This window comes from Pteropus vampyrus, unplaced genomic scaffold (assembly GCF_000151845.1).
Source record: "Pteropus vampyrus isolate Shadow unplaced genomic scaffold, Pvam_2.0 Scaffold25, whole genome shotgun sequence".
NCBI classification, from domain to species: domain Eukaryota; kingdom Metazoa; phylum Chordata; class Mammalia; order Chiroptera; family Pteropodidae; genus Pteropus; species Pteropus vampyrus.
In genome coordinates, this window is record NW_011888806.1 from 9655730 (window position 1) to 9675738 (window position 20009).

Here is a 20009-nt window from a genome sequence, read left to right on the forward strand (position 1 = left end):
TGGATAAATTACCCAATAAGCAATGAAAGACCTTTAAAACCTGGCTCCATTCTTGCCATGCAGGCTCATCTCCCCATTGCTCTGCTCTGCCTCTACCCGATCTCCTTGAACCACAGGCCCAGCTATTCCTACGAGACTTTTCACCATGTCTTGCCTCCATGCCTCTTCTTTCCCTAATCCTCTCGCCAATACCCAAGTATTTCAAAAGTCAACTCTAAAAAAAATGTACAGCTGCTTCTTTCGAAAGGCAACATGATGTACGTGTCATAGTTAAGGGTGTGGACTCAAGCCAGAATACTTGGATCTAGATTTATCTAGTACTTAAGGCCTCAGTCAGCTCAGACAAATGAACCTCTCTGTACCTCTTTAAGACTCTCAGTAAAACAGTGGTAACAATGGTGCCTATCACAAGGTGGTGGTGGTGGTGGGGGGGGTTGTGAGGGTTAGGTCAATACACATGAAACACATAGAATAGTTCCCGCCATAAAATGAACAAGAGAAAGGGTTGAGCATTCTATATTTAATGGTTCCATACTGATTATACTTTGTAATTTTCACACTATGTAATAAATTTACTGCGCAATATCTTTCTCTCCCATTAGCTTCCTTTATAACTAGTGGATGCTCAAATATTTGCTGACTGAGAAGACAGAAACCCAGAATGCAAAAATGTGAATTTTTCTTAAGACCAAATTGTTCCTGACAGGAAAGGTTGTTTTTAACATTTTGTAAGAATGTCCAGATTACTTGATGATAGGAAAAAGAATTTTTTTCACCAGTAAACATGTTCTCAGGCATGAAAAAAATGTTGAAAGTAACATAAGAAACTCTAATTACAGCATAAAATTCTGTAAAAAAATTTTTTTTTCTAAAACAATAGCAAATATTTGTTTTGGGGTGGAGTATTTTAAAAATTGAGCTGTAAAGGAGAATCCATAAAGCTTGAGTTTCTGAGTACAAGAAATCTGAACACAGAAAGCTTCAAATTCTTGTCCAATATGAATTTTTAGAGTTCTATTATTTGTAAACTGGAACAACAACAACAACAAAAAACCTAAGGTGATTTATCTAAGGGACAGAGCTAGAACTAGGACCTCTAATTGCTTAAATACTGAGGCCCCTAGATTAAAACATTAAACCTCAAAACCCTTTGGCCAAAGGGATTAAGGAGATTAGAATAGGCTTGACAAATTACCACAGGGTTAGGGGAAAAAAATGTGGCAAGAAAGTAGGCCAAGATTAAAGAGAGAATTAAATGAAGTTCAAGAGAAAAGTAATGGTGTGTGTGGACCCTGAGCCTGTTGGGGGCGGGGGGGGGGGGGGGAGGGGGTTGTCAACCTAGTGATTTCAACAATTAAAGAAAGGAACAATAACAATATAAAAATAGCTGCCCTTAAAGTTCTTGGAAAATGTGAACATGCAGCAAAGTTAACCTCGGAAAATAATGATTTTCAAATAGACTCTGGCAACTTGAGAGGAGAAATACAAGGCCAAAAAATAAACTTGTTATGATAACATGAACCAGAATCCTCTCTTAAAAGGAATTCTGCTTAAACATCTCATGAGTATTGGTCACCTCCCCACCAAAACAGCCACAATCAAAACCACTAACTCAGTCATCAACAGGACTCCCACTGGAATATCTGGTTTTCTGTCCCCAAAGATTATCAGTTGGCTCAAAATAAAACACAATTAATCTAGAGAAGAGCTAAAATGACTCGGGCGGCTACATGAGAGCCTGGGAGAGCGCACGGCCTGGAAAGATTCTGGAGTTGGATGTCTACATCTTGGCAAAGGCACAACATCAGAGACCCAGGGGGGATACAATAACCGTCCACAAACATCTCAAGTGTGAAAACAACGAGGAAGAACAGGAATTTCTTATCCTGGTACCAAATGTACTTCTGGCATTTTAAGAAGGAATAGAAAGTAAAACAAAGAAAACAACTCTAATTAATACCAACCAAAAGATTTTCAAGGTTCAACTGTAGGCTTTCTTCTTGGGCTGCTATAAGCAATTCTACTCTTTGCACTAATTCATCTCTAGCAGTTTTAGAGCTCTTCAAGAATATTTTGCCTATGTTACTTAAAATGTTTCCTTCAGAGTTTAAAGTGTTTCTTTGAACTCAAAAAATTGTCACGATCAGGAAATTAAAGGGGGGCAGTTTTTACTCAACTCTAGGTGGTGAAACTGAAAATGTGAATTTCACTGGAATTCTCCAGTTTGTAAATACTGGCTTGTGGGGCTGCGGAGGATAAACACATTATGTAGGCAAAACAAAACAGTCTACAGGCCCAATCTAGCCCTCAGGCTGTTTGCAGCTTCTGCTGTAAAACTTGTCAGTCACTTGCTACTACTTTTTAACTTCTATATTTACATATTTTGGGGTCTAAAATTTAGCCAGCCTCTAAGCAGATACAGGTTACTTACTATTCATTATTTCTCATAGATTGGAAGCATTCTGACTCAGACATCCAATATCAGATAATTGGGTATATAGATAACCTTTTTGCTTTGCTTTCATTTTCCCAATAAACATTTAAGTCACGTAAGTCTGCCCAAATAACTGAGAGCCAGCTCATGGAATCTAATTTCAATTTGCTATAAAAGAGTTGCTATAAAATTTTTTTTTGGAGAACCGAGGAAGCTAGTTAAGGCTGTATCAGAATCTTACTTTTCCCGAGAGCTTGAAAATGTTGAAAGCACAGGGAAGGAAAGCAAATTGTGGAGGAAGGGAAGTGTCATCTTGGGGTCCTACTCCCTTGTTTCTTCCCTAAGGCTACTCTCCCTTCCTACTTAGGAAAGAAGCCCCATCAAGTGCATGATTCTTTTGCCTGAGGCCCACGTGGGAGACTGGAACTCTGGGGGGGAAGGAGGCCACCCTTCTCTAACTCCTCGTGGCCTTTTAGCAGCTCTTGAACAGTTTTCATTTCCAGGCTCTAGAACAAACCTCATGAGGATCACAGATAAAGATTCTTGAGCCCACCCGTTTACCTGCTGAATCAAGCCCTTAGGGTGGGGCCTGGGAATTTTTAAGAATTTGTATTGTTAACAGGCTTCCCCAGGGGATTCCATGTGCTGCCAAGTTTCAGAATGAATGAAAATTTTCCCTTTGATCTACAGCTGGGCTTATAACCCACGAAGACTTGAAATTCTCTCTTTATATCACGTGGCATAAGCCATTGGCACATCCTGTTCTCTCTTTTTGGAATGCTTTGCTGCTTAACCTCTAACACACCTGCTCTGCTATGGTTTGAATGTTTACGGGCTCTCAAACTTCACGCTGAAATCCTAAACCCCAAAGGTAATGGTAGTAAAAGGAGGGCTTTGGAGAGATTCTTAAGTCATGAGGATAGTGTCCTCATGAGTGGGATTAGTACCTTATGAAAGAAGTTCCAGAGAGATCCCTACCCCTTCCAGCATGTGAAGACACAGTGAGAAGGCACCAGCTGAAAATCAGACAGAGGGTCTTCACAAGAACATGACTATACCGGTGCCTTGATCTTGGACTTGCAGCCTCCAGAATGGTGAGAAATTTCTGTTGCTCATAAGCCGCCCAGTCTGTGGTATTTCATTATAGCAGCCCGGACAGATTAAGACAACCTTTGGCTTTTGTCATTTCTACTCACCTTTCAGGTCTCGCTCAAACAGTAGTACTTCCTTAGAGAAGAATTCACTGAGCTTCTTAGTTATAAGTTACAGTCCCCCCTTATCTATGATAGTCTGTAAATTTTTTACAGCATTTGTCAAAGTTCTTACACATTGATCGAAATGGTTATTTGAATAAAGTCAGTTTTTAACTAGATAGATAGTTAAGGCCCAAGAGGACCAGAACCACCTGGCGCTGCTCACCACTGAGCCTGGCACACAGTAGGTGCTCAAGATATTTGAGTTATAAACTGACAATGTATATGGGAGAGAGTGAGCTTCTTAACTGAATCTTGAGTAGTGCACCAGCAGGATATACACCAATTTAACTGCCTACAGGGTTAGAGCATTTCATAATAGGAAAGTTCCTCTTTTCGAGGTTTAAGATAATAGGAGAGCTAAATATGGAAGTAGGAAAGATTATTTCCACATATGAATGCACAGTGAATCACGATCACAGTTTTCCATTGTGGATTATTTCACTGTTAGGCTGGCAGTTTATTGAACCTGGAAGGCTCAATTTAAGAGTTGCCATCAGTCAAAGTGGTCCAACAATGAATTCACAGCTGCAGGTAACAGACACTTAAGCCCTGGAAATTAGGTGGAAGCATTTGGTAATAGAAAAAGTTTCTAAATGATGTCAGGAGAGGCCATAAGGAAAAGAGCAATGCTTTGAGGAAATCAGAGACCATGAGGACTCAAAGCCCAATTTATCTGGAGCAGAATGGAGCAGGACCATATAAGGAAACAGAAGTAACGGCAAAATAAATTGATAGTAAATTCTTCTAGGTTCCAGTGAGTTATTTGGGGTGTAAACTAAGATAATTGTACCATTTCCACATGTACTTCATACCCTAAGTGAAAAAAATAGAAAACTGTAATTTCTGCTAATCTACAAGCAGACTCTCAAGTTTCCGAGATGATCTTCGGTTTTTGCTTCTGAAGACGTAGCAGGTCATTTCTTTCCATCCACTGTCCCTTGCCATGGGTAAAGCCGAGCCACGAAGGGTCTGATGCAGGGCCTCTTCAGGTACATGTGCCTTAACTACTATATGCAAACACATCCTGAATTAAGATTTTTCTCAACATTTTCTCTGAGCTGGTCTACTGGACTGCCAACTTGTTATGCCTTACATGGATATATAATGAAATCTCAAACTTAATACATGATCTATCCAGAGGTGTTGGTTTTCCCTCCAAACCTGTTCCACCCAGATCAAATCCATCAATGTAGCTGGTATCATCCCACCATCCTTACCTTTCAAATAAAAAAACCCCCTACGAACCTCCCTTGATGCCTCACTTCTGCTCACCTCAAGCCCACTTCTGTCTCCAGTCACAAACCCTATCAGTTCCCTGCCAACTATATCTAGAATTTTCCCACTCCTCTATGTTCACTGCTACCATCCTTTTGCAAACCATCATTTCTCACCCACTAACTATTCTCCCTGCTTCTACTCTTGCCCTTCCCATTCTCCACCAATGACCCAGAAAGTAGACATACCACCTTCCTGCTCAAAATCTTCCAATGGTCTGCATTCGCACCTGACAACATGCCAAAGATCACAGAACTGCGAGTTCTAACTCTTGCTCTGCTATTGACTATACATTTTAGCAAAATGAAGTGACTTCACCCTCCTAGGCCTTATTTGCAAATTGCAAGGGCTGTCATGTTTAGCTTTAAAACTATAACATTCGAAGTCCAGTGTACAATTTGATATACTTATCTCATTTCATTTCTCCCTTTCGACAAAATGCCTACTTCATAAATCCTGTATTTAAGCACTTTTCCAGGGTCCACGCTCATGAACATCTACACAGGGATGCCATGGTGTTTCTCTCACTTTCCTTTGTTACCTTTAGACAGAAAAGAAAACTACAGAGGGATCTCCACCTTCTGCTTGGACAAGTCATCTTGGATGTGCAACTCTACAGCTGGAAGTCATCCACATGAGATCAGTAAGTACTGGCTGTGGGCTCAGATGGGTCATTTTAAGCTGCTATACATCTGTCAGTTGACACAAAACTAAAACTGACATAGCCAGAGAAAACCCAGTGCAGATTCTTATGGTTCAGGCTTCAACTGAGTCAGAATATTAACCTGTTGATAACTTTTTCCTCTAGGATTTTAAGAAAGATTGAGTTTTAACTGTGAGAATGACTTATCCCAGAAAAGAATGTCATTTTTTAGGAGAACCCACTAAAATGCACAAACCAAGTATTTCCCGTGATGTGAAAGGACAGTAAGTAGTGTAAGGAATCCACACTTATGTGGCTGGAGTGTGAAGGTACACCAGACAAGATGACTTACCCATTTTGGTTCATTATTTAAAATACTGTTCCATGGAAACAATGGGGAAGGCAGAACAGAGAAACAAACCAGGAAAGCCTCACACTCAAAAAACCAGGAAAGAAAACCTCTGACTTGCCTTAGGACAAATTAAGCAAATAAAGGAAAACCATTCAGCTATCCCACGCCCCTTCTCACAGCTCAGTAACAGCGAACTTACTCTCTGCCTCTCATTCTGGACCCTTCTGCACCAAAATCACAAACAGCCCAGGATATTGCTAATATTCTGGTTTTATATCCCGAGTTCACCTGCTCTGGGGTTAACTCCCTTCTTTTTCTGTCTCCCACCTTTATGCTTTCCTTGGATTCACCAGAATATTAAATTTGAGATTTTAAATTCAATCTACATTTTCTTAAAAACATAAAATATGCCCATTTTATGGGGAATGTGAACAGAAAATTAATGGTAAGTCTGTGAAATGTGAGCTCTTAATTAAAAGAGCTAAATAAAATCCCAAATCTAGCCAGACAGTTCCAATATCGCTGCTTCCCAGATTCACTCCCCTTTATTCCAAGCTCTTGGCTCCTGATCTCCCTCTCGAAGGACGCCGTGAGCCCTCCATCTGCCTGACCCCCATTTTCATCCCTCCGCCCCAAACCAGCACCACCCAGGAGCTCCAATGGGGTTGGCACGGTAGCTGCCACTGGCATGAGAACCCTGAGCAGAAACCAGAGGGAGCCACAGAATTAAAATGAATGCCGCCTGCAAACATGGGCCAAAGATGAAGTTTCTATCTATTCAACTGTTGATAGTAGGTACATTTCTGCTAAGAAAACCATTCTCCAATCACCAAACTTGAGGAAGATTTTGTTCATTTCAATGTCCACTCAGAAACTATGCAAGGGCCATCTAACGTAGTCCCATGTTTGAAATTATATGTTAAGACCTTGGAGAAATCTCAACTCAGCTTATCTTTTTTTTTTTTTTTCACCAAGAAAGCAAAATAGTTAACTAGGATCCTCTCTCCTGAAAGGCTACTGGGAAACCTGCTGAGTGAATTGACATAGGTTCACTGCCTTAAGGCTGACACGTGACACTTTCTCGAAGCAACTAGTAGCGGAAAGTCTGTACTCAGTTTCCCTCTGTTTCATGTGCACAGGCTGATTCCCCACACTAGACTGTAGTCTCTGAGGCAGAGACGAATTCTTCTTTGGCATCCCAAACTGCACTTTAAGCATATGGTTTGGCATATGTTAGACAATGCAAATATTCGCTATTTTGTCTTAAAATTATTTTAAAGCAAATTTTAGTTGCTTAGTTTTTTTTTTTTTAAATGTGTTAAATTGTCCCCCTCCCTTTTTTTTTTTTTTTAATTTGGAAAAGAGAACAGACCTTATTCGCTAAATAAAGCCAAGCAAATCCCATTAAGTTCTTTACTGTCTTAATTATAAGGTAAGCTGACTGACTCTTTTGAAGGAGGAGCTCACTTTTTTCTTCCAGACCTTCACTCTGCTTCTGACCCTATCACAAAACGTCCAGTAAAGGCTCACTGTGGTGAACCTTCATAACTTGCAGTTAAAGGCAGAGTTCTGCTGACTTGGTCATTTCTATCACTTGCTTTACTTGTCCCTTTCTCATTTTTCCTCAGCCTCCAAACAAGACGCATTCTGAAGACATCTGAAGACATTCCAGCTCAAGAACTGACTGTGGACAGAACCCTAACCTCTTCTAAACCAAAAGCTGACAACACCAAGTAACAAATTTTCCTCCTTAAAGATAAGAGTTATCTTTCTAGTTAAGGCTCCTGGAATCTGCTTTTTTTGTTTTTTAATCCTAAGGAATTTTACCTTCTAGCACTATGTAAGACTGATATCTAGGTGCACACAAGTCTTTGAGCAATGGATATGCACACTAGAATGTTTCTATAACAGATGAAATAAAACCACAGATTTTACCTTAACAGATAAGCTTTAAAAATTCCCTTCGAACATTTTACTTTGCACTACTGACCTGATTTTGGAGTCACTGAGCTATTTTAGAATTTCAGTGATAGGATGTGTGCTCTGATTCTCCTCGTTCAAACACAATGCTGCCATTTATCAAGAGGGCAGAAAACGAAAATTTTTCTTTGTTTAAAAGAAAAACAGTATTTTGATTACTTGAAACAGCCATACTAGAATAACATTCTGTATTACATTTGTGGCTCACTCTCAAATGTCCCCACACCTCCACTCTTCTTTCTTAACTGGTAAATAAAAAAATACTAGAACAGAACTTTAGTTTCAAAGTTTCTTACAATTTACAGGGAACGGATCTTTAAAAAATTTATCCTTTGCCTCGACATTTTGATCTCGTTTTTACTTTTTTACGGTTTGGATCTCAGGACAAAGTAACTGGGGCTGAGGAAGTAGTAATCAAAGAAGTTATTTTATTTACAATGTTAAAGAAGCCAGTGCTCTATGAAACAAAACAAAATCAAAAACAAGACAGCTCAAAACTTTCCCTGAAATTTTCTCATGACAAAAATGTTCTCTACCTTATTGGGTTGTGGGTTATACAGGTGTATATACATTTTTCGAAAAAACAAGCTTTACTCTTACAATCTCTATATTTTACTATGTGTAAATTATGGCTCAATAAAAAGATTTAAAAAAAAAAAAAAAAAAACCTTTCTGCAAATCACATTTCAACAGCTGCTGCCGGTAATCCATCTCAGACCTGAATTTTCTGTAGGTTAACAAGAGCCTAAGGCCAAAGAAGGAGTCGCCCTACACAAAAGCTACTGACACCCCTGCCCTCAACTCTCCAGAAACTTCCATCCCAAATCTTTCTTCATTCTGGAATTGCCCTAGATATGAAATTCCACTCACCTCAACTGACTGAGAAGGCATTTTCAGTTTGGTGAGCTTGGCTTTGGCAGGCACTTTTAAGTCGGTTTTTTCAAAGGTCTGTTGCCGGTACTCCTCCGGCAGTGGTTTCAGTTCCGGAGACTCACTAGGAGCCTGATCTTGACCGTCCATGGGCCGGACATAAGCCGTGGGCTTCTGCTGCATTGCAGTGCTTTTTGAGGGAAGGGAGGGTGGGGGGAAAGTCTGAGAAGGTGGCTGGGGAGGGGCTACCCCAAGGCTAGCAACTGCCACCAAACTGTCCTGAGGGATCTCTTTATCACGGACCTTTACCGGCAGGTCCTTGGGAGACTTGGCTGGGCAGTAGCCTTTACTATTATTATTACTGCTGTGAACATGGCTGCTTCCTTGCATCCTGGGAAGAGTCTGCTGGTTGGAATGTATAGGTGACAAAGGGGGTACTGGGGAAGGTAAAGAGAGTAAAGGACAAAGCTCCCTCTCTGGAGCTAAGTCTGTCACTGAAGCAGAGTGGTCTCCATCAGCTCTGCGGTCACCATTTTTGTGATGACCAGACCTATAGCCCTCCTGACCAAGGCGATCTTGGGTCAGGTGCTGGCTGTCCGGGGGACCATAGCTTTTGACATGGAGACTTGACATTGGTTCCATTCTTGGCTGTGCCATCTTTGGATTGTGGCTAATGTTACCAACAGGCAGTGGTCCAGAGGCAGGAGTGCTAACAGGCTGGTGATGAACGCTAGTGTTGAAGGAGTGAGATGGAATGCTGCTCCCTTTCTCAGGAAAAAAAGGATATCTCGGCTTTCCCAACCTATTTTCGGAAGCATCCAAGCAATGAGTGTAGGACTTGGTCGTAAGCAACTCCTTTACTTCTTCGTAGTTTCCCAACATGTTCTGTATTCGACTGGATAGCTCATCACCTTTTTCTGTCTGAAAAAAGAAAAATAAGACAGCAAAGTCAGATACTAAAACAAACGAACAACTAAGGAAAACCAACATTTAATAAGCCATGTTACATGACACCATTAAAAAAGAAACACTTCGATTTAACGTGTAACGCAGAATTTAAAGTATAATTTAAACTCAGCTACCCTGTTGAGAAGCCTGTCGTGGACAATTACTACATACAGGAGACTAACATTACAAAAGAAAACCACAACCATTGGTAATTGTGACTAATAAGTTTCAGAGAATGTTCATATTTTGTTTTCAGAAACAATCTCTAGGATAAGTTATTTTATTTTCATCTTTGTAGCCCTTGTTCAAACTCAGTTTCAACACAGAGTTAAATATTGTGGTAAATCAGACTTTCTAATATAAATTAAATACCTTGTAGGGCTCTCCAAAAAGGGGAATCTTTTCAGGAAATGCCTCTTTCTCTTGGTGAGCTTCCTGGTTGCGTCTTTCCTTCTCTCTAATTCGAAGCAGGTTTCTGTCTTCATTGTATAAGCTGTTTCAGATGCCACAAAAGAACAAAAACAATAAAATGTATCAGTATCCAAGTTTTGCTGTGCACATGTACGTGTTTGAGGGAGGTGAGGATAAGTCGAGAAGTGATAACAAGGGAGATAGATGATTTAAAGAAAGCGAAAAGTCTCTAAACTCACTCCTAGATTAAGGTTAAGTCAACGGGCTGTGACTCTCCAGCCTTGGTTCTGGCTCCAGAAACCCAAGCATTCACCCTGGGTTACTGCCTTCGTGGCTCAGGACTGACTCCAAACTGAACAGTCTTTTACAGGCAGTGGTGGAATCAAGACAAGATTAATGATATTTTTACTTTCAGCTTGCAAAATATGGAGTAGAGGTAGAAGCTTTTCATCTGAAAGAGTCAGCAGGATGTGAACTTTTAAAAAGCTGTTTTCTTGGACCAGTACTGCACATTTTGGAAGATTAAAATCAAAAGACTTATTTCATAATTAAAAGATTACCAGACACCCAAAACAGCATTTAGTTTATTCTCAGCCTACTCTACAGGGAGTGTCCTGGCATGTAACCTCAAGATGATCATTCTTCTTTCTCATTTCAAATGACAAGGATGGGAAAATCCAATTTTAGATCTAAGCTCTACCTACTGATATAATCTGATTGCTCTACTTAAACTATGTAAAAATGTACCCTAAATCATGAGCCCTGGCACCAAAAGCGTTAAAACGCATTCGCTAACAGACAAAACACAGCAATGGAAACCAAAAAGTACAGTTTTAGCTAACGTCTAAACCAAAAGTGGGCTTGCCTCATGTCAGCAACACAGGCTCCTCCCCGCCAACCAGCACATGTGATGCATAATAAGGAAAATAAGAACTATAAAAGACGTCTGCCCTCACAGACTTGCTTCCAGGGTATCTACTGAATCTTTTCCCCTAACGGTATTTGAATAAATAAGTAGGAAAATATTCAGCTGTCTCGCTGAGACTATATGTACCTTTAGAAATGCTAGCCATGATGTCATACACCTTCCCCCTACCCTGGCCTCTGTTCTCATGACTTCTATTCCCTCTGACAAGGGCCTACTTGCTGGCTCCCTGCCTTCCCCAAATCTAGTCCCTCTAACTCAGCCTTCTCATGGAAAGAAATCTAATCCAAGGCCCTAGTTCTCATGTCACTATCCATATTTTAAAATAGCAAGCATTTGATGGCTCTTTACTGCTGGAGGATAAACTCTAAATCCTGGCTTTGGCATTAAATTCCATTCCCTTCCCTCCCCCCCCGTCCCCCCACGCACACATAATCTGATACAGATCTACTCTAGAAATTATCCCACTGTCTCCCTGCAGACCTGCCACATGCATTCCACTTGACAGTATTCCCCCAAACATATCCTATAAATGGCAGCCTCTTGCTCTCATCTCTATCCCAGAAGGCCCCTTTTACTGAAAGACCACAATTCCTCCAGGGCCAGCTCACCTAGGAAGGATAATTCTCTTGTAAACCGCCTCTATATTTCAGTCACACCAGCCTATGTCCCACTCCTCAGTGATACTTTCATTCTAATCACACGAATTTCCTCTGCCTCTCTCTCAACAACACACTCACATCCCCCATTTTCGGCTACCAGCAAATCTCTAGAGTGACTCCAATGTCACCTACTCTGAAGGCTTCCTCAAACCCAACCAGAACTTGCCAAGTGAACACACTGCGTGGTTCTCTCTCCTCTCCTTTCCCCTAGAGTGTGAACTCCATCATAGCAGAACTCATATTCCTCTTTCTTCTGGTGCTAAAGCATGGTACTTGGCATACAAGGTGATTATTAAAGATTTTTAATTAAAAAAAAAAAAAACAGCCACTGTGCTTAACAGTATATTTTTATAAACCTCCTTGTAATTATCTAAAAAAAAATTTAACTCTGGAAGACATATGCAAAAGCGATTTTTAAATAATTATGACCATCTAAAAAATATGATCTCCTACTATTTCCATAGCTTTCAATCTAAAGGTGGGGAGAGGCTAAACCACCTAGTTGAATTCATTAGGATATGGTAAAGAATTATCTGCTTAGACAATCATATCAAAAACTTTTCCTAGATGGGTACCTCGATATCAGATTTTAGGAAAACTCTTAAAACTATAAAGTGAACAATTTACGTTAGTCAACACACTAAAAAAGTTGAGGAGAAACTAAACCAGAAATTGGCTACAGAAAGTCTTCTTTAATAGTCCGAATCTCGCACATTTCAGACAGATTTACTTCTGTTTGATAGTAGCACAATGGACTTGACGACCATTTAAGAATTCCTTACAATTATTTTATGATTTTGGTAACTGCTCTTGTTGGCTCAAAAAAAAGAGTGACATTAACATACAACCATGAGAGCCAAGTAAGAGGACTGAATAGGAAGTAACTTTTTCTCTTCGAACTGCATTGCAGCCACTTTGTTTGCAGGCACAGGTGGGCATGCAACTGTCTTCTGAGCAGCCTGAACTCTCAGGCTATTTTCCAAAACTACCTGGTACATCTGCTTTGCTCTCTTCCCCACAAGGGGAGTTCTCCCTTTCCTGATTCTGCTGCTTACAACAGTGGAGTCTTGACTGCTTTAATAGCTCGTGAGTAAGTGGTCACAGCCTCAGGATCTGCTTTATAAGGCAGAGTTTTACCCACTTCTGAATAATTGCTACCTTTGTCTCAGAAAAGGGAACCCCAAATGGCAAAATTCTCAGTTCCAGATTGAAAAGTAAGGGTGTGAACAGCAGCACCTCAACTACCAGGCTGCTTGAGGTCCTCACTTAATTTTCCTGTCAACTCCACACACATCTTTAAGAAAAACTACACTGGTTTAAAATTACTAAAGTATTTCTAAACTGATCAGCTCAGTATTGGTTAGGTTTTACCATGCTTCCAGATTTTCTTTCCCAAATAAAAACTGCTACAGAAATAAGAAGAACCCAGTTTTTTTATAAAATTCCTAACACTGGCTTATTGCTATGTGACTCAAAAATCATGCCTCCCATGGGGAGGAAATCCCGTTAAATTAAGGGTTCTGGTTAATTAAGGTTTTATTTCACTAGTTGAAAAAAATTTTTAACCACACCAAGAGTTCACTGGGAGACATATAATACTATATACTAATTTTTCAACAAACTTTGAACATACATTTTTTTTTTTTCCTATTCACCATCCCCCTTTAACTGAAAATTCTCAAAATAGTGAGGAAAGACAGCACGAGTATCACTGGTAGGATGAATTTTATAAGGTCTAGACTTTGAGAGAAACTCACACTCACCCACAGTGTCTGATGGGCAACTCCCTATTGGGTCTCACTCACCAAGGCTCCTGGGCAGGGGCGAGGAAGGCAGAAGAAACAGGAAGTGAAGTGCTCAGTCAATGGTTCTCAAGACTGCACAGGATAAGCTGTGAGCCCGCATTCTTCTGGGTTGCCTAACTTCTTGTAGCTAACACGGTTTGCCAGCTGTACTGGGTAGTCTTCTGATTTACTTGGCTTTTACTTATTCCAAGTTTGCAATAGCTTAAGAAATAGTTTGTTAAAATGACTAGGCATCTTTTTTTCATGAATATTTTCTTTTTCTTGGATCCATTTTGAAACCAGGGTAAACAGAAATTTTAAAAAAATATGAAAACAATTCATAGCATGAGCAAACCATTGTTCAGTATTCACACGTCGTTTTTAAAGTGAGGAGGGGGTGGGAGAATTTTAAATGAGGGGATTTTAAGAAGCAGTAAATGTCCTACATGATTCACAAACTCTGTAATTACTCTTGAATAATTACAAGTTGACTCTCACTTCATTTAATTAAAGGTATTTTTTCCTCTGGTGTAGAGGAAAAAAACACATTCTTGCTCTCACAGGATAACCTTAACCCAACATCAGCCTGGTCAGACTCTTTCTCACTGTTCCACAAGTTCTCCTTCACTGATTTCTACACAGCACTTTGCATTAGAATTGAGGTTCTTGAATCTTAGCATCAGAATCAGCTAGGGGGCTTGTTAAAACAGATTGCAGAAACCTAGCCCCAAAGTTTCTGATTTAGTAGATCTGATGTGGGGCCTGAGATCTGCGTGTTTAACAAGTTTCTAGGTGATTCTGAGGAGTACAAGAGAGCACACTCTTTCTGGGCTGTAAGGATTACTTACTTTAGGCTTATCAAAAAACAATAACAATGATGACAGCAGCAGCTCGGCCAAGGACTGTCACCACTTAGCATCTGTTATTCAGTTGGCCCTGATTTAGGTACATCAAATCTACTTCCTATTTAATTTTCACAACTCTTGTGAAAAAGCGTTTATTAACTCCATTTTCCAGGTGAAAAAAATAACGCTCAGAGATTAATTTGGCAATAAATGGTAGATCTAAAAATTTAAAGGCAAGCCCGCCTGGCACCAAAGCTTGTGTTCTCAAACATATTCTGTAAGCAAAACTTTCAGGCTGTGTTAAATAGGCTAATGACCAAAAATAATAATAATAATAGTAATAAGGTGTGTTAACTTGCAATCACTCATAATTCTTTATAATTCCTTAGTCTCAAGGGGGTACACATCAACAATTCAGGTAGTACCCTTGCCAGCAGAGCAGTCTCAGAGCATAAAATATGTTTAGTTAAATGTATCCATACAGGTCTGTCCTTGCCTAAAGACCTGAAAGAGGGCCCTTCAAGAGAGGGTTGGCCGACAGCATGAGCTGCTCTTCAAGTTATAAAAACTGTGCTACAATTCTCATTGTAGAGCTTTCATAAAATTTACAGATTTGAGGTCATTGACTCTATAATAACCTCTGAATTCAGAAGTCATCTCTAATGTGCTCACAGGCTCTTCACATTAATTTCTTTCAAGGACAAGCTGTAAATAAACTTGCCCTGAAGTAGCCACTGTACGCCCAATATTGGGTTGTTCCTATTAACATCTGGCTGGCTGACAAAGGCCATGTTCCTAGGGCCTCAACGCCAGCTTTCTGATCAGCCCAGGAGTCTCCACTGGGGAGAAAAACATCAAGTCACGTGGTGATTTGAAGCGGCTGACTGCACACAAACCAAGTCCGCGTGTTGATGTGCCCCTGGGGAGGGTGCAAAGTCTGACCAACCGGTAGAAACCCATGAGTTCCACAAGTCTGCAAAAATATTTTTAGATAGAAAATAACTTTCAGTAGCCAAGTTCTTGCTTTTGGATCATATACTACTATCCACCATCTGCAAAGTTCAACATTGATGCATCAAAAAGATCTCTGTGAAACATATCCAACCATCTACTAGTCCTCGTTTTTTTTTTGTTTTTTTTTTTAATTAAGTGAACCAGACAGACCAATGAGGAACACCACAGGCTTCAGTTTCCAGTACCTGTTGAGAGCTGCGACATGTGAGACTCACCCTGCAGAACACAAATGCACAAGTCATTACCCAGGTGGCCTGCGCCACAGATGCTTCCGCGGACAGAATCCCACCACTCTGTAAATCAGCACAGGAGCCTGCACGAAGCCTGGAAACCTAAAACATGCCAGGGCGCTCGCACTTTCAGAGAGGTGGTGAAACTCCTGAGGAATGCAGAGCTGCCCATTCAGCCCCTGAATGCAGTCATTTAGTCAACCCCATGCTGGGACCTGTCAGGGTACATTTACTCGGGCTTTTCAAACGCTTCTCCTGGGGGGTATGGGAGGATGTGTGAAAACATTGTGGTAAAATAAAGAAATCACAGCTCTGTAAGGATTAGTGAGAGTGATTCCCCCCTTTTCTCTGTCCCTTGCACTAAAAAGAGTCTGTGCCAAAGGAGGAAAAGACAGTAACAGTAAGGCCTGCGTTGGGCCTCAGATGTGGGGCAGCACACTGGCTCTGCGATCATCTGGCTGCAAGCACCTTCTTCCAGGCTGAGCCCATGGACCCTGCTGCTAATCTAGGTTAGTCATGCAGGATTGCTGAATGCCACTGGGCGCTTCCATGGCAACTCTCAGCCCCCGGGGTAGGCTGTGCACAGCTGACTACCCATTTATCACCCTTGACTGGTCACTTCACACAGACCTTCCTCTGATGGATGTGGCCAACTCTCTCTAGAACTCACGTTTAAAAGTTTAACTCTCCCTTGGAGGATGGAGTGTTATTTCTCCTGTGTATTTCTCTTTGAAAGCATGGAAGAGACAGTTGGCAGGAAGGAAAGGGAAAATTCTTAAAATCAACAGTGCACATTAATTATGGAAAAGAATGAGTCTTTTTACTGTTTTAGTGGGACTATGACATTCTGATTTGAACGTACAAAAGAGAGAACGAAACATAAAAAACATAAAACTCACAAGTCTGTTCACACAAGTTGGGCAACCCTGGCTTAGAGTGGTGATTTAAGTGTCACGAAGTGATGAAGGCAAAAGGACAGCAAGGCTGGGTTGCTACTCGTTGTGCAAGTGACTTCTTTTATTTTGGAAGCTACCCCTATTGACTTTTTAAGTCCATCTTCTGGCCCTTTGTTTCCATGTTCCTCTCTTCCCACAATGTAACATCCAGGGGACATTTTTCACACATTGGCTTTATGAGAAAATGTCAATGTATTTCAAAGCACAAAATTAGTTTTGTCATTAAACGGCATGACTCAAATACAATTTAAACATAAGAAATAAAAGTGGCTCCATGTTTGAAGACAGAAGAAATGCTGCCTCAAGGAAATGAAGAATATTCTAATACCTCTCTTGCTTTGTGTGTGTGAAAGAATTTGCAAGTCTCTCTCATAATAAAGTCATTCAGCTAAATCTTCCAGTGATTTCACCTTCTTATACTTCTCCCATCACCTAACACACAATAAATATAAAGAAAAAAAATTAGATTTAATCCTAAAATATCTGATTTTATATAGAAAATAAATATCACCCAAGTGAAATGACAAAATAACATTATGTCACAGTTGTTTCCTGGAGGAGCTCCCAGGGGATCATCTCAAAGCAACAGCTCTCTCTGCTATATTCACTTCTGCTTGCCACAGAATGCTCGGCCTCATTATAGTACAGAAAGAATTGTATGCGACTCCATTTTACAAAACTGAATCAATCTTTAAGATATTTTACATACCTTAAAGGCATACTATGAGTTTTAAATTGAGACAGCCTCTACCTGGGCAAACTTGAATAAAAAGTATGCCACTTCAATTCTAGCAAGAGACATGGTAATTTACCTTTCAAAATGAATCTCAAAGTACTTCTGACTGCATGTTACCATGAAGCGAGGGTCTGCGAGGATATAGTTTATAAAAATCAAAGTACCAGATTAGGGTGGAGGAGGTAGCTGGTAGTGTAGTGGTTTAGGGAGTATTTTGTTTAAATATTGTTTAAACATTCTTTTCACCAAAAAAGGATTCAGTTATTATTTGTGTAGTTAAAAGTTCTGATTTAAAAAACAAAGAAACAGCCTCATATACGTATAACAATATCAAGATCAAGGGTAAAGAAATATTGCAGTGTTGATTATTTTGGCAATAACTCTCACTGGAACCTCTGAAAATGGATTTTGGACCCTGGACTCAGTCTTAGACCGTTACTAAACGATAACTATAGACCCACCTGTATAGAGCAGTGCATTAGAGACTGTGTTCCAAAGTTCAAACGCCAGCCGCTGCTGTTTCTGAATTGTAGTCATCTCACTATAACCCATTTTATTTCTCTTACTAGACCATAGAAATATATGTCGAGAGGCATTTTTTTACCCTACAGATGGAAAAGCACAAGAACTTGTCTTCTTCATTAATTGGTCTTAAAGGGGCGTGGGGGAAATTGTGTGGGTGGGGATACTCAACTCCAACAAAAGTAGGCTGAGGGGAAAGGCGTCTAACGCATTCTCACGTGCAGTACATCAAGTCCTTTGCCATCCAAACACATCTTAAAAAAAACTAGTGCTGACTAAGGAAGGCCAATGTCGAATGACACAATTACACAAAGCACACCAGTGAAATCACTCTCAACCTCAAGGGTTTGACAATCTATACCTAGAGGTAAAAATTCGTTTTTAATGTAACTTGAAATGAGAACATATTAATGTTACTGACAATTTCCAGAGAACTTAGTCTCTGAAAAGTGTTCCCTAAAATGCTGCCAGTACTCACTGGCAGTTAACTGAAAGGACATGCAGAAATTACCCCCTATCATGGAAACAGGTTCACTAGAGCTAAATCAGCCACCTGACTTGTTATTTATGTCTCCCCCTTTAGTTTTAAAGGTCCCTGGTGACCAGAGCCACCTCTGAACGCCTACTTTGCTGGCACTGCAATTTGGCACCAATCAGAAACACAGGCAGACGCTGCTGGCTCTTCTTCTGCATGTCTGGTCTGTACTCGGATCGGCCAGAGCGCTGGACTCCTTACCATGCTGTCCTTAATACACACTCAACCGACCATGAAGGACCACACCACATGCTTATAAAGTAATGAGGCTGGTGAAAGTCTGTATCATTACAGCCACAATTAAAAGAATGCTGTGGTCACAGACTAAGAAAGAATGTGGATGAGCAAGCTTGAAGTTTTGTTAACCTTTCTGAGCTCCCTGCTGCCTAAAGGATTAAAGTTGATGGGTGGATATGCCAAGCAATGCCCTTCGCCACCTGCCTTCCACTTACCTCTCAATCCTCATGGAGTGTCCACTTACCGCCTCATCTTTTGACTCTCTGACCACAAAGAACTGGGAGCACAGCCCTTCTCTCTGCCAGTTCTCTAATGAATTCCTAACTTGACTTTCAAAACCGTCCAAAATATCACTGCCTCTAGCCTCAACCTCCACTCTCACCTCCCATCCCCTGCTGTGAAAGATTTCTTTCTCTAGAATACATCTGTTCTTGCAAATCTGTCCATGTTTACATACACGAAAAATGAGATGGACTGTGCATGTGCCTACAGATTTTCCTTATTGGACTGTGAACTCCTTAAAGGCCAGGACTATTCCTCATAGCACAGTGGTTAGCAAAAAGTAATGCTTAATATACATCTTTGAAATGATTACAGTTGACCCTTCAACAACACAACTTTGAACTGCACGGGTCCACTTACACACAGATTTTTTTCAATAAATACCTGTACTATTTTTGATCCATGGTTGGGAGGCTGCAGATGCAGAGGGCTAACTGTATGCATTGACCTACCTACCCCATTTTATATAGAGGATTTCAGCATCCATGGATTTTGGTGTTTGTAGGGGAGGGGAGGTCTGAAACCAATTTCCTGCATATACCAAGGAACTAAGGTTTTGGGGAGTCAAAAATTATATGAGGATTTTTGACTGCACAGGGAGTCAATGTCCCTAATCTCTCTGCTGTTCAGGGCCAACTGTATATTCAAGCATTACTCAATTTCGAACAATCCAGAATTCTTTTAAATCCTGCAGGTCTCATGTATTATTTGATGACAAAATATGATTCACTGTCTGATAACTAAAGCTGACTTTACCAGACTGTTGTACCCATCAAATGAGTCAAACCTAGAAGAAAGCTGACATCACTCTTTCCTAGATCAGCCGTGAAAGCTGCCTTTGGCTAAAAATACCATATGTTTATCAGGTAATGTTACAGGTTTTATTCTCCGGTTTGCCATACTTACTAATTTGTCATCAAAGTCCAAGTATACAACATTAAAAAAGAATGTCTGGGTAATATTTATAGCAAATACACATTTAATTTTAAATCAAGTTTCAGAACAATATTAATAAATTGTCTCTCAGATTAAAATTTCAACAAAAATCCCACAATGAAAAATCTCTTCGTGCTGCTATAAATGCATCGTGTGGAAAAACAAAAAAAAAGATC

At 40.3% G+C, this 20009-nt stretch overlaps 1 protein-coding gene across 4 annotated transcripts in view; it reads right to left on the bottom strand.

Annotated features, from left to right (window-relative positions):
• AFF1 (AF4/FMR2 family member 1) overlaps nucleotides 1–20009 on the bottom strand; it is a 163950-nt gene that overhangs the window by 70621 nt on the left and 73320 nt on the right. For all 4 annotated transcript variants that reach the window (XM_011356322.2, XM_023528440.1, XM_011356324.2 and 1 more), the window contains 2 exons: nucleotides 10131–10251; nucleotides 8811–9731 (listed from right to left, as the gene is read on the bottom strand). In XM_011356322.2, coding sequence (XP_011354624.1) covers nucleotides 8811–9731; nucleotides 10131–10251 — 1042 coding nt within the window. The remainder of the gene's footprint in view (nucleotides 1–8810; nucleotides 9732–10130; nucleotides 10252–20009) is intronic.